The 16,254-nt window shown below is 44.9% G+C and overlaps 1 protein-coding gene across 1 annotated transcript in view; it reads left to right on the top strand.

The window, feature by feature from the left end:
• The window catches only part of LOC106589038 (unconventional myosin-Ig), an 84,284-nt gene that overhangs the window by 8,395 nt on the left and 59,635 nt on the right, over positions 1–16,254 (top strand). Inside the window, exons 4-13 of the mRNA XM_014178690.2 lie at positions 781–946; positions 2,707–2,760; positions 2,948–3,043; positions 3,132–3,248; positions 3,495–3,701; positions 3,895–4,040; positions 4,261–4,375; positions 6,477–6,647; positions 12,543–12,613; positions 15,681–15,755. Of these exons, the coding sequence (XP_014034165.2) occupies positions 781–946; positions 2,707–2,760; positions 2,948–3,043; positions 3,132–3,248; positions 3,495–3,701; positions 3,895–4,040; positions 4,261–4,375; positions 6,477–6,647; positions 12,543–12,613; positions 15,681–15,755 (1,218 nt within the window). The remainder of the gene's footprint in view (positions 1–780; positions 947–2,706; positions 2,761–2,947; positions 3,044–3,131; positions 3,249–3,494; positions 3,702–3,894; positions 4,041–4,260; positions 4,376–6,476; positions 6,648–12,542; positions 12,614–15,680; positions 15,756–16,254) is intronic.

Genomic DNA, 16,254 nt, shown 5'->3' with positions numbered 1-16,254 from the left:
CCTTTAGGGAGGAGGTCGGAGACGGCCTATAGGGAGGAGGTCGGAGACGGCCTATAGGGAGGTGGTCGGAGACGGCCTATAGGGAGGAGTTCGGAGACGGCCTATAGGGAGGAGGTTGGAGACGGCCTATAGGGAGGAGGTTGGAGACGGCCTATAGGGAGGAGGTCGGAGACGGCCTATAGGGAGGAGGTCGGAGACGGCCTATAGGGAGGAGGTCGGAGACGGCATTTAGGGAGGAGGTCGGAGACGGCCTATAGGGAGGAGGTCGGAGACGGCCTATAGGGAGGAGGTCGGAGACGGCCTATAGGGAGGAGGTTGGAGACGGCCTATAGGGAGTAGGTGCCAGGACAACAACCTCTCCCTCAACGTCAGCAAGACAAAGGAGCTGATCGCGGACTACAGGAAACGGAGGGCAGAGCACGCCCCCACCCACATCGACGGGACTGTAGTGGAGCGGGTCGAGAGCTTCAGGTTCCTCTGTGTCCACATCACTAAGGAAATAACATGATCCACACACACTAACACAGTCGTGAAGAAGACAAGATAGCGCCTCTTCCCCTTCAGGAGGCTGAAAAGATTTGGCATGGGCCCTCAGATCCTCAATTTCTTTCCCAGCTGCACCATTGAGAATTTGTTCTTAACTGACTTGCCTAGTTAAATAAATAAATGTAAGAACTTCTTATTTCACTTCTTTCTCTTCCTCTCTTCTCAATCTTTGGGACACATTGTCATCTCCTATTGCTGCTATCCATGGTGACCACACTCTCCTCTGTGACACAGTGTGAAGAACGTTCTTCTGAAGTCTAACTGTGTGCTGGAGGCCTTCGGTAACGCCAAGACCAACCGCAACGACAACTCCAGCCGCTTCGGGAAGTACATGGACATCAACTTCAACTTCAACGGCAACCCCACCGGCGGACATATTAACAACTACCTACTGGAGAAGGTGAGAACAATGTGATTGGACAGGATGGTGAGAGACAGACAGTGATTGGACCTTGACTTGGAGTGAAGGAAGGGACTTAGGAAAAGAGATTTGTTTGGACAGCTTAAGTTAATATTCTGTTAACCCGTATACGGTTCGAAAATACCAGATCTGGGCACTGATAAGCGCATAAATTAGAACACAGTAACATGCTATAAATGACGTCACAGCTCAGGCTCTGCGCTTCACAGCTCTGTATGGGGTTTGACTGACAGCCGTTTTGCACACCCCCATCGCCCTTGGTAATTGGGCAACTTTTGCGATTTTTTGTTGTTGTTGTGAGTGTGGGAAATGCTGTAAATTAAGAGGACTATGTATTTTGAAAGATAAGATGTTGAGGATTATAATAAATACCGCTTTGATGTCATACAAGCAAGCCACACACCCGTGAGTCCAATATGCGCTTGTCATAAAAATCATGTCAAATACAGTGTCAGTGTTTGATGTACAGCTACAAGATCACGTCATACCCTGGGTTGTTCTGAACACAATGAGCCTATGTTTGTTTGTTGTGAAGAAAATTTGCAGCGCAACACGTACCTGAATTCACTCATGATTCCTTTGATCTAATCGTTTTCCCAGAATCTCCAAACCTTTTCAATTGCAACTATGCTTATGCATTTTCATATTTTCTCTTTAAGAAACATTTAAATTTGGCCATATCCATATTGGTCAATTCCTCTGAGTTTAAAGGGTTAACTCATATCCAAATATTGTTGTTGACTCATCCTATACTCGTATTTGTGACCAAAACATAAATAGGAGAAAAGCACTTTAAAAAAAACCTTCTCAAACGTGTATCTCAAACAGACGGTTTCAAAAATGCTTACTACTTCTTCATAGAACATGATGTCATCTGCCTGAGGAGGATGAGCTGGCCAATCAGTGGTCTATAGGAGGATGAGCTGGCCAATCAGTGGTCTACTCGTATTAATAATTGAATGACCAGTACACACCCACACCATTCTAACACAGAAAAGTTGCTTTAACATACCTCATTGAAAGGTTCTGGAAGAAAACTATTTCACTCATTGTAAGTAATTACAGGTCATATTTCATGGGAACACTGGGCAGTTACTTTAAAGGCAGATTTATAGGGCCAGTTTCCCAGACATAGATTAAGCCTTGTCCTGGACTAGAAAGCACTTTCAGTGGAGATTGAACATGCTTTTTTAGTCAAGGAATACGCTTAATATAGTATGTATCTGTTTCTGTGACCTTCTTTTGAAAAGTGATCCACTTTCTACTTTCCATTTCATACTTGAACATAAATGTTTGATCAAGGTGGTGAAACAGAGACATGAGAGAGAGTGAGTCCATGAATAGATGTTCCTGTGAATTACACCCTGATTCTGATAATGAATGGCTCACCTGGGGGCCCATGATGACTGCTGCATTTATCTTCTCTTTGAGCTAGCTAACACACCATCTGACACTGTGGGGCTGTGTGAACGATGGACTCATCCATTCTCACTGAACAGAAATAACCTCCGATATTTCTCTGTTCTCTTGTCTTGTATTTGAGGTTATGGTTATAGTTAAACTCGAATGGTCTCTCTCGCTCTCTGTCTGTGTGTGTGTGTGTGTGTGTGTGTGTGTGTGTGTGTGTGTGTGTGTGTGTGTGTGTGTGTGTGTGTGTGTGTGTGTGTGTGTGTGTGTGTGTGTGTGTGTGTGTGTGTGTGTGTGTGTATTCACATATTTTTCTCTGTTCCGACTGTAAGTCAAGGGTGGTGCAGCAGAATGGGGGTGAGAGGAACTTCCACTCCTTCTATCAGGTAAATGTTTACTGGTCATTACACTACGTACAATATAGTTATAGGTAGAAGTGACGATGACTTAAATGATGTCCGGACCTGATCCAGGGAAATAATGGTGTTTGGAAAAGTTCTTCTGTTTTTGTCCTCATAAATATTCATGCTACATCCATCTTTTTTCTACACTGTGTGTTGTGTATCTCCACAGTTACTACGTGGAGGTTCAGAGGTTATGTTGAAGTCCCTTCACCTGCACAATGACCCTGCCAACTATGTGTACACCAGAGGAGGAGCTGTCGCCACTGTGAGTACTACCCCCCTACTGGTTAGTGATGATTACATTATGGTAGCCCACCTTCAGCATGTGTGGGAGTAAATAACAATGTCTCTAGACGTCCAACAACGACCGGTCCAGCCACAACGCAGTGCTGAGTGCCCTGAATGTGATTGGCTTTTCAGAGGAGGAGATTCACTCCATCTACAGAATCCTGGGGACCATCCTCATCCTGGTTGGTCACATTTCTATTGGTCATACAAGCTAAAGGTTATCTGAATGGTTTAATACAACTATAAGACCTTAGCATGACTAACATAAGAGATTAAATTAAGTTTGGTATACACCACAGAGTTGCCTTGATAAAGGCAGTGCAACTGAAACTTACACAATAAAAGTACTTTTTACAAGTATATCCCTTGTTCTTGTTTAATGGTGTGACACATCATGTTATAACAGCAAGATGTCTGACTCTACCCAGGGTAACCTGCAGTTTGAGACAGACAGTGAGAGTGTCCGGGTGGTGGGGATGGGGGACGTGAGTCACATCGCTGAGCTGACCAGCACAGAGCCAGACAATGTGACCAAGAGCCTGCTGTACCGGACTGTGGCCACCGGGGACGGAGAAGTCATAGAGAAGGGACATTCTGAGAAGGAGGCCTGCTTCGGCCGGGATGCTTTCACCAAGGTGCTGGGCTGGACACATCAATACAAGACTATCTGTCTTTAAAACTACATCTAATGTTGACTCATTGTTGTGTAGTGTGTACTAACTCAGCTTTCTCACATCTTTTTCTCATGTTATTTCGGGTCACATTATCCTCTCTGTCTCTCTCTCTCTGTGTCTCTGTCTCTCTCTCTCTCTTTATCTGTATTTTTAGGCTCTCTATGAGAGACTGTTTGGTTGGATTGTAGGCCGTATCAACGCTGTTATTGAGGTGAAAGACTACAACCCAATGCTTCATGGGAAAAACACAGTTATTGGAGTGCTGGATATTTACGGCTTTGAGATCTTCGACAACAACAGGTTAGTAACGGAATAACTCACAAGATGGATAAGGTACATAGATCAATACAGATACCAGTATTTGAACAGATGGATGTATCTTTCTATCAATATCTGTATTTTATAAATTTAGGAAATATATGATATATATTATATCTTCAAAATGTAACATGGCCATGCTGTGACTACATGATCGGTTGTGTCATATTAACATCTGTGTTCGTGTGTCGTTGTTGTTCAGCTTTGAACAGTTCTGCATCAACTACTGTAATGAGAAGCTGCAGCAGCTCTTCATCCAGCTGATCCTTTGCCAGGAACAAGACGAGTACCAGAGAGAGGGTATCATCTGGCAGCATGTGAGTACCAGAGAGAGGGTATCATCTGGCAGCATGTGAGTACCAGAGAGAGGGTATAATCTGGCAGCATGTGAGTACCAGAGAGAGGGTATAATCTGGCAGCATGTGAGTACCAGAGAGAGGGTATAATCTGGCAGCATGTGAGTACCAGAGAGAGGGTATAATCTGGCAGCATGTGAGTACCAGAGAGAGGGTATAATCTGGCAGCATGTGAGTACCAGAGAGAGGGTATAATCTGGCAGCATGTGAGTACCAGAGAGAGGGTATCATCTGGAAGCATGTGAGTACCAGAGAGAGGGTATTATCTGGCAGCATGTGAGTACAAGAGAGAGGGTATCATCTGGCAGCATGTGAGTACCAGAGAGAGGGTATCATCTGGCAGCATGTGAGTACCAGAGAGAGGGTATAATCTGGCAGCATGTGAGTACCAGAGAGAGGGTATAATCTGGCAGCATGTAAGTACCAGAGAGAGGGTATCATCTGGCAGCATGTGAGTACCAGAGAGAGGGTATAATCTGGCAGCATGTGAGTACCAGAGAGAGGGTATCATCTGGCAGCATGTAAGTACCAGAGAGAGGGTATCATCTGGCAGCATGTGAGTACCAGAGAGAGGGTATCATCTGGCAGCATGTGAGTACCAGAGAGAGGGTATCATCTGGCAGCATGTGAGTACCAGAGAGAGGGTATAATCTGGCAGCATGTGAGTACCAGAGAGAGGGTATCATCTGGCAGCATGTGAGTACCAGAGAGAGGGTATAATCTGGCAGCATGTGAGTACCAGAGAGAGGGTATAATCTGGCAGCATGTGAGTACCAGAGAGAGGGTATCATCTGGCAGCATGTGAGTACCAGAGAGAGGGTATCATCTGGCAGCATGTGAGTACAAGAGAGAGGGTATAATCTGGCAGCATGTGAGTACCAGAGAGAGGGTATCATCTGGCAGCATGTGAGTACCAGAGAGAGGGTATAATCTGGCAGCATGTGAGTACCAGAGAGAGGGTATCATCTGGCAGCATGTGAGTACCAGAGAGAAGGTATAATCTGGCAGCATGTGAGTACCAGAGAGAGGGTATAATCTGGCAGCATGTGAGTACCAGAGAGAGGGTATCATCTGGCAGCATGTGAGTACAAGAGAGAGGGTATAATCTGGCAGCATGTGAGTACCAGAGAGAGGGTATCATCTGGCAGCATGTGAGTACCAGAGAGAGGGTATCATCTGGCAGCATGTGAGTACCAGAGAGAGGGTATAATCTGGCAGCATGTGAGTACCAGAGAGAGGGTATAATCTGGCAGCATGTGAGTACCAGAGAGAGGGTATCATCTGGCAGCATGTGAGTACCAGAGAGAGGGTATCATCTGGCAGCATGTGAGTACCAGAGAGAGGGTATCATCTGGCAGCATGTGAGTACTAGAGAAAAGGTATCATCTGGCAGCATGTGAGTACCAGAGAGAGGGTATCATCTGGCAGCATGTGAGTACCAGAGAGAGGGTATCATCTGGCAGCATGTAAGTACCAGAGAGAGGGTATCATCTGGCAGCATGTGAGTACCAGAGAGAGGGTATCATCTGGCAGCATGTGAGTACCAGAGAGAGGGTATCATCTGGCAGCATGTGAGTACCAGAGAGAGGGTATCATCTGGCAGCATGTGAGTACCAGAGAGAGGGTATCATCTGGCAGCATGTGAGTACCAGAGAGAGGGTATCATCTGGCAGCAATTGAGTTGCGTACACGCACAAGCAAGCGAACGCATGGGCACTGACACACACAGACGGACTGATACACACACACACAATGTCTTTCTCTCGCTGTTCTCTCTCTCCCCCTTCTCTCTCTCCAAACATACACACACACACACACACACACACACACACACACACACACACACACACACACACACACACACACACACACACACACACACACACACACACACACACACACACACACACACACACACACACACACACAATGTCTTTCTCTCACCGTTCTCTCTCTCCCCCTTCTCGCTCTCCAAACATACACACTCCACAAACACACCACCCAGCACATGCAATATTCATAAACAAACATTTAACAGTTCCTCTCCCCCATGTGTTCCCAGATTGACTATTTTAACAACCAGATCATCGTGGACCTGGTGGAACAGCCCCATAAAGGCATCATATCTGTGCTGGACGAGGCCTGTCTCTCTGTGGGGAAGGTGACAGACACCGTTTGCCTGGAAAGTATGGATGCTAAGCTGGGACAACACCCCCACTACACCTCTCGCAAGGTGGGTCAGAGCAGCACTGCCTCAAACAAAATAAACTATATTCTATTCTATTCTCCCTAGCCATACAATTAACACAATTACCTCCATCTATCCTTTACTTTCCGATAGCCGCGTCACTATTTAACCACCGCGTCCCTATATAACCACCGCGTCCCTATATAACCACTATATAACCACCGTGTCCCTATATAACCACTATATAACCACCGTGTCCCTATATAACCACCTCGTCCCTATATAACCACCGTGTCCCTATATAACCACTATATAACCACCGCGTCCCTATATAACCACCTCGTCCCTATATAACCACTATATAACCACCGTGTCCCTATATAACTACTATATAACCACCGCGTCCCTATATAACCACCGCGTCCCTATATAACCACTATATAACCACCTCATCCCTATATAACCACCGTGTCCCTATATAACCACCGTGTCCCTATATAACCACCATATAACCACCGCGTCCCTATATAACCACCCTACATAACCACTATATAACCACCGCGTCCCTATATAACCACTATATAACCACGTCGTCCCTGTATAACCACCGCGTCCCTATATAACCACTATATAACCACCGTGTCCCTATATAACCACTATATAACCACCGCGTCCCTATATAACCACCGCGTCCCTACATAACCACTATATAACCACCGCGTCCCTATATAACCACCTCGTCCCTATATAACCACCGTGTCCCTATATAACCACTATATAACCACCGTGTCCCTATATAACCACCGCGTCCCTATATAACCACTATATAACCACCTCGTCCCAATATAACCACCTCGTCCCTATATAACCACTGCGTCCCTATATAACCACCGCGTCCCTATATAACCACCGCAACCTATTTAACCACGGTGTCCCTATATAACCACCTCGTCCCTATATAACCACCGCGTCCCTATATAACCACTATATAACCACCGTGTCCCTATATAACCACTATATAACCACCGCGTCCCTATATAACCACCGCGTCCCTATATAACCACTATATAACCACCGCGTCCCTATATAACCACTATATAACCACCGTGTCCCTATATAACCACTATATAACCACCGCGTCCCTATATAACCACCGCGTCCCTACATAACCACTATATAACCACCGCGTCCCTATATAACCACTATATAACCACCTCGTCCCTATATAACCACCGCGTCCCTATATAACCACCTCATCCCTATATAACCACCGCGTCCCTATATAACCACCCCGTCCCTATATAACCACCGCGTCCCTATATAACCACTATATAACCACCTCGTCCCTATATAACCACCTCGTCCCTATATAACCACCGCGTCCCTATATAACCACTATATAACCACCTCGTCCCTATATAACCACCTCGTCCCTATATAACCACTGCGTCCCTATATAACCACCTCGTCCCTATATAACCACTATATAACCACCGTGTCCCTATATAACCACCTCGTCCCTATATAACCACCTCGTCCCTATATAACCACCGCGTCCCTATATAACCACTATATAACCACCTCGTCCCTATATAACCACCGCGTCCCTATATAACCACCTCGTCCCTATATAACCACCTCGTCCCTATATAACCACCGCGTCCCTATATAACCACCTCGTCCCTATATAACCACTATATAACCACCGCGTCCCTATATAACCACTATATAACCACCGCGTCCCTATATAACCACTATATAACCACCTCGTCCCTATATAACCACCGCGTCCCTATATAACCACCTCGTCCCTATATAACCACTATATAACCACCGCGTCCCTATATAACCACCGCGTCCCTATATAACCACCGCGTCCCTATATAACCACTATATAACCACCGCGTCCCTATATAACCACCTCGTCCCTATATAACCACCGCGTCCCTATATAACCACCGCGTCCCTATTTAACCACCGTGTCCCTATATAACCACTGCGTCCCTATATAACCACCTCGTCCCTATATAACCACTATATAACCACCGCGTCCCTATATAACCACCGCGTCCCTATATAACCACCGCGTCCCTACATAACCACTATATAACCACCGCGTCCCTATATAACCACCGCGTCCCTATATAACCACTATATAACCACCGCGTCCCTATATAACCACTATATAACCACCGCGTCCCTATATAACCACCTCGTCCCTATATAACCACCGTGTCCCTATATAACCACCGCGTCCCTATATAACCACCTTGTCCCTATATAACCACCGCGTCCCTATATAACCACTATATAACCACCGCGTCCCTATTTAACCCCTATATAACCACCGCGTCCCTATATAACCACTATATAACCACCGCGTCCCTATATAACCACTATATAACCACCGCGTCCCTATATAACCACTATATAACCACCGCGTCCCTATATAACCACTATATAACCACCGCGTCCCTATATAACCACTATATAACCACCGCGTCCCTATTTAACCACCGCGTCCCTATATAACCACCGCGTCCCTATATAACCACCGCGTCCCTATATAACCACCGTGTCCCTATTTAACCGAGGACCCCTTAACCCCTTAACCCCAAAACTTGAATCATGCTAAGAGGTTCCGAATCCTTCATCTACCTCAATAAAAGATGTCTTCTCTCGTTTAACTGTCATTATACTGCAACTCTCCCATCAGGATTAATGGCTGGTTGTCACGGCTGTCGTAGAAAGGAGCGGACCAAAGTGCAGCGTGTGTGTCGTTCCACATTTTATTTACACTGTGAAACTATATAATACATATAAAGAAATTAATAACAAAAACAACAAACCGTGATGCAGAGTTAACATACACGTACTCAAAAACAATCTCCCATAAACCCAGGTGGAAAAAACCTCTACTTAAGTATGATCTCCAATTAGAGACAATGAGGACCAGCTGCCTCTAATTGGAGATCATCCCAAACAAAACCAACATAGAAATACAAAACTAGAACCTGACAACATAGAAAAACTAAACTAGAAAACCCCCGTCACGCCATGACCTACTCTACCATAGAAAATAACAGCTTTCTAAGCTCAGGACGTGACACTGGTTTAACTATCATTATACTGTAACTCTCCCATCAGGATTAATGGCTGGTTAGAGAATGGCTTTAACCCCCACTGGTGTGATGTTGTTAGTGCAGTTACACTGGATGTTCTGTAGAGAGCAGGGGTTTCCCGCTGTTTGTACTCTTATAGTTTCATTATCCTTCATCAGACAGCGAGAGTTTGTTGAAAGCACTGAGACAGACAGTAACATCCAATGGTAGTGGGTCTAAATGCTCAACATACTGCCAACTGTACTATAAAAGTCTTCCTTCTGTGTTTGTTGAAGAGATCTGTGTAAGATACAGTATGAGAGAGGTGTCATTTAAAGGGCTAGTGCAGTGAAAAACATGATTTTTCTAGTGGTTTTTAATTATATTTCCACACTCTGAAATGGTGAAAATTATGAAAATGCCCTTTTTGTGTAAAAGCTGTTTGAAAAAAAATCATGGAATTTCAGCCTGTTCAGATGGGATAGAACTTTTAGACCACTTCATGATGTCACAATGTAATCTGATTATAATTGACCAATGACTGTTTATCTTGGCAACCGGGTGTGCTCTAGACCATCCTATCAACCAATCAAGACTGTGTATGTAAATGTCTTCATATTTGTTTCCTGACGCCCACACGTTCAGACTGATCATTTCAAGGGCCAAAGGAGGCTCAGGGAAATAAATTATACAAATATATTTTGGAGTTATTTTGATTAAAAAAACACAGTTATTCATTAGATGTTCAAATCAAATTTATTTGTCACATACACATGGTTAGCAGGTGTTAATGCAAGTGTAGCAAAATGCTTGTGCTTCTAGTTCCGACCATGCAGTAACATCTAACAAGTAATCTACCAATTCCACAACAACTACCTTGTACACACAAGTGTAAAGGAATGAATACGAATATGTACATAAAAATATATAAATGAGTGATGGCCGAATGGCATAGGCAAGATGTAGTAGATGGTATGGCGTACAGTATATACAGTGGGGGAAATAAGTATTTGATCCCCTGCTGATTTTGTACGTTTGCCCACTGACAAAGAAAGGATCAGTCTATAATTTTAATGGTAGGTTTATTTGAACAGTGAGAGACAGAATAACAACAAAAATATCCAGAAAAACGCATGTCAAAAATGTTATAAATTGATTTGCATTTTAATGAGGGAAATAAGTATTTGACCCCCTCCCAATCAGAAAGATTTCTGGCTCCCAGGTGTCTTTTATACAGGTAACGAGCTGAGATTAGGAGCGCACTCTTAAAGGGAGTGCTCCTAACCGCAGCTTGTTATCTGTATAAAAGACACCTGTCCACAGAAGCAATCAATCAATCAGATTCCAAACTCTCCACCATGGCCAAGACCAAAGAGCTCTCCAAGGACGTCAGGGACAAGATTGTAGACCTACACAAGGCTGGAATGGGCTACAAGACCATCGCCAAGCAGCTTGGTGAGAAGGTGACAACATTTGGTGCGATTATTCGCAAATGGAAGAAACACAAAAGAACTGTCAATATCCCTCGGCCTGGGGCTCCATGCACATCTCACCTCGTGGAGTTGCAATGATCATGAGAACGGTGAGGAATCAGCCCAGAACTACATGGGAGGATCTTGTCAATGATCTCAAGGCAGCTGGGACCATAGTCACCAAGAAAACAATTGGTAACACACTACGCCGTGAAGGACTCAAATCCTGCAGCGCCCGCAAGGTCCCCCTGCTCAAGAATACATATACATGCCCGTCTGAAGTTTGCCAATGAATATCTGAATGACTCAGAGGACAACTGGTGAAAGTGTTGTGGTCAGATGAGACCAAAGTGGAGCTCTTTGACATCAACTCAACTTGCCGTGTTTGGAGGAGGAGGAATGCTGCCTATGACCCCAAGAACACCATCTCCACCGTCAAACATGGAGGTGGAAACATTATGCTTTGGGGTTGTTTTTCTGCAAAGGGGAAAGGACAACTTCACCGCATCAAAGGGACGATGGATGGGGCCATGTACCGTCAAATCTTGGGTGAGAACCTCCTTCCCTCAGCCAGGGCATTGAAAATGGGTCGTGGATGGGTATTCCAGCATGACAATGACCCAAAACACACGGCCAAGGCAACAAAGGAGTGGCTCAAGAAGACGCACATTAAGGTCCTGGAGTGGCCAAGCCAGTCTCCAGACCTTAATCCCATAGAAAATCTGTGGAGGGAGCTGAAGGTTCGAGTTGCCAAACGTCAGCCTCGAAACCTTAATGACTTGGAGAAGATCTGCAAAGAGGAGTGGGACAAAATCCCTCCTGAGATGTGTGTAAACCTGGTGGCCAACTACAAGAAACATCTGACCTCTGTGATTGCCAACAAGAGTTTTGCCACCAAGTACTAAATCATGTTTTGCAGAGGGGTCAAATACTTATTTCCCTCATTAAAATGGCAATCATTTTATAACATTTTTGACATGCGTTTTTCTGGATATTTTTGTTGTTATTCTGTCTCACTTCAAATAAACCTACTATTAAAATTATAGACTGATCATTTCTTTGTAAGTGGGCAAATGTACAAAATCAGCAGGGGATCAAATACTTTTTTCCCCCACTATACATATGAGATGAATAATGTAGGTTATGTAAACATTATCTAATATAAATAATATAAAGTGGCAAGTGATAAATTGATACAGTGATCATTTAAAAGTCAAAATATAAAGACTGCACGAGGGCTTTAAGATATGATTATATCTCCCTCTGCCAGCCTTTTTTACAGAGTAACTGTGATGATGATGATAATGATAGGAATGACGTCGATGTTGATGGCGCTGATGATGATGATGATGTCATCTACATTGTAGCTCACGCCCTCAGACAAGACCATGGAGTTCCACAGAGATTTCCGTATCCGCCACTACGCTGGAGACGTCACGTGAGTCACTTGTTTTCTTACCTATGCTTTTACCTCATTCATTTACTATAATCTCATTTACCATAATCTCATTTACCATAATCTCATTTATTATAGTCTCATTTGTTATAATCTCACTTACTATAATCTCATTTACTGCTAATCTTCTTCATCCCAGAGGATTTAAGGCTGCCATGGTGGTTCAACAGGTGAAAGGTTATGATGACACAGGAAACACAGGAAAGGTCACATGTCATAGGCAAGATCAATGTTGATTGGATGAAAAGTCAAGGGGAGTAAGTATAGCTAAAAGTAGTCAGCCCACTACCAGTTCCTATCGCCTTGGTTACCACTGTTGGCACAAGTATTTCAGGACCTAAACTGAAAAAGTGTGCTGACCTCAATTTTAGAAATAGCAGGACATAGTCTTTCTGAGGAAGACAGAGGGGAAGGGAGGGAGGGAGAGACGAGGGAGTAGACCAGACTGTTATCCAGTAACAGGGTCTTCCATTGGCTGACAATGTGTGTTTATCCAGTACCAAGGTCTTCCATTGGCTAACACTGTGGTTTTGCAGGATCTATATTGCCGTCAAGTTTAGGGAGAGAGGGAGAGAAGACTATTTCCCTTCAGAAATAGTCATGCAGCTTAGCCTCGACCAGTGGTAATCCTGAACGAGTCCAGGAGTAATGAGTCAGGGAATCCAGGTTGACATAACGTCCAACACATCTTCAAAAGCTGAGCAATTAGGTTATGCTTAGTTTACGTTCATCCATCCGTCATCAATTAGGTCATGCTTAGTTTACGTTCATCCATCCGTCATCAATTAGGTCATGCTTAGTTTACGTTCATCCATCCGTCATCAATTAGGTCATGCTTAGTTTACGTTCATCCGTCCGTCATCAATTAGGTCATGCTTAGTTTACGTTCATCCATCCGTCATCCATCCGTCATCAATTAGGTCATGCTTAGTTTACGTTCATCCATCCGTCATCCATCCGTCATCAATTAGGTCATGCTTAGTTTACGTTCATCCGTCCGTCATCAATTAATTCATGCTTAGTTTACGTTCATCCGTCCTGAATCCCTGAGTTTGTCTCTCAAACCACCATCATGCACCAGACAGCTTATTCCCTACACTCTTAGAAAAAAAGGGTTCCAAAAGGGTTCCATGTAGAACCCTCTGTGGAAAGGGTTTTTACATGGAAGAACCCTTTTAGGTTCTAGTTAGTATATTTCTTTTCTAAGAGTACATGCAGTGTACTACTTTTGACCAGGGCTCTGATGATGGTGCATCTGAAATGGCACCCTATACCCTATATAGTGTATCACTTTAGACCAGGGACCAATGGCACCCTATACCCTATATAGTATACTACTTTAGACCAGGGCTCTGAATAGGATTAGAGGTTGTTTAAATTTGACAAGGATCCTGAGCGGCCATGATGGAAGTCTGTCCCAGTCATGGTATAGCCCCTGTCTGTATCTCTATCACAGCCTTCTCCTCAGCCAGGTCCCAGGGGAAAACTGCCTCAGCCTCGCTGTCACCCCCCATAAGGTCCCCACAGCTCCTCTGTAACTGTGACAGTCCCCACTCCCCTCCCCTTCCCACCCCCTACTCCTGCTAAATATACCCTGCCATGTCCCAGTCCCCCCCCCCAATCCCATGGCCCCCCAGCACGGACCTACTTTGTCCCTCCCACGACAATGTCTAGGGTTTACCGAGAACGGTGCGACAAACAAAAAAACACCCAGTCAGTTGATGAGAGAGGTCAAAGGAGAATGGCAAGAATGGTGCAAGCTAACAGGCGGGATGGTGCAAGCTAACAGGCGGGATGGTGCAAGCTAACAGGCGGGATGGTGCAAGCTAACAGGCGGGATGGTGCAAGCTAACAGGCGGGATGGTGCAAGCTAACAGGCGGGATGGTGCAAGCTAACAGGCGGGGGCATCTTTGAGATGAGATGGAACGAGCTGTTCGCAGCATGAATGTAGGACCGTCCAATCCGCAGCAATTGTGTGATGCCGTGGCGTCAGCACTGTGTTCTCTCTAGAGAGGTTCCTGGAATCTGGTTAGGTGGTTTTGAGAGACACACACACACACACACACACACACACACACACACACACACACACACACACACACACACACACACACACACAAATCAGCCTCAGGAATACATCTGTCATACTAACACTTCATCTGCCTCTCTGTCCGGATGTGACAGACAGGGAGAGACAGTCACAGTACCATGCCGGAGCCGTGTGTGTGTGTGTGTGTGCGTGTGTGTGTGTGTGTGTGTGTGTGTGTGTGTGTGTGTGTGTGTGTGTGTGTGTGTGTGTGTGTGTGTGTGTGTGTGTGTGTGTGTGTGTGTGTTTGAGGGTTTAGTCTGTCACATCTGGGGCTCTAATCCAGTGAAACAGCATGTCATTTTATGTAACCAGGTTGCGCCATGCGTCCATATTTTAAATGAGTTTATTCCTAACTAGTCCCCACACAGTTGTGTCAAATACCGTGGTGTGTGGTTCAACTCACTCCGTCATAACACAATGTTCTCCAGTTTCTCAAATGTAAGCCCTTGAAATGTGTCCGTTTGCCAAGTTTCCAATCCTAATATGTACTGTGAGTATTATTCTAAGCTTGTGCCTGAAGACTCCCTGACTCATTTGAGAGAGAGAAGTGTTACATCTGTGTAGAAGGGATGGTGCTGGCTATATAGTGTCCCAAATGACATCCTTTCCCCTACACAGTGCACTACTTTTGACCAGAGCCCTATGGGGCAGTAGTAGTGCACTACTTTTGACCACAACCCTATGGGGCAGTAGTAGTGCACTACATAGGGACGCAGGCATAGTCTACCGTTAGGTGAGGGGACATGAGGACTAATGAGGACCTCTTCAATAGCCACTCTTATGTACTGTTTCTGTGTTACTTATGGTTGTGATGACTCATGTACTGTAGTATTTTTAACTCGCCACTTCAATAAGTTCTCATTTGAGCCTGTTTCCGTTTTTATAACCTCCCTTTGTCGCTCTCACTCTCGCTTGCTCTATTTCTCTCACTCTTCCATCTCTCTCTCTGTCTATTTCAGATATTCCATCGAGGGCTTTTTGGACAAGAACAAGGACCCCCTCTACCAAGATTTCAAGAGGCTCATGTTTAACAGGTGTCAAATGCAGTGCCTCGTCTGCACACACACACACACACACACACACACACACACACACACACACACACACACACACACACACACACACACACACACACACACACACACACATACTTTACAAAATTAGAAACTTCTTGACAGCTCGGGAAATTAATTCCCTCACTCCTTTCCTCTCCTCCCTACGTAATCCTGTCTTTTCAGTACCCTCTCCTCTCCTCCCTACGTAATCCTGTCTTTTCAGTACTCTCTCCTCTCCTCCCTACTTAATCCTGTCTTTTCAGTACTCTCTCCTCTCCTCCCTACTTAATCCTGTCTTTTCAGTACTCTCTCCTCTCCTCCCTACTTAATCCTGTCTTTTCAGTACTCTCTCCTCTCCTCCCTACTTAATCCTGTCTTTTCAGTACTCTCTCCTCTCCTCCCTACTTAATCCTGTCTTTTCAGTACTCTCTCCTCTCCTCCCTACTTAATCCTGTCTTTTCAGTACTCTCTCCTCTCC

This window comes from Salmo salar, chromosome ssa27, assembly GCF_905237065.1.
Source record: "Salmo salar chromosome ssa27, Ssal_v3.1, whole genome shotgun sequence".
In the NCBI taxonomy this organism is placed as follows: domain Eukaryota; kingdom Metazoa; phylum Chordata; class Actinopteri; order Salmoniformes; family Salmonidae; genus Salmo; species Salmo salar.
The sequence above is the reverse complement of the archived record's forward strand: the minus strand, read 5'-3'. Positions and strand labels throughout refer to the sequence as shown.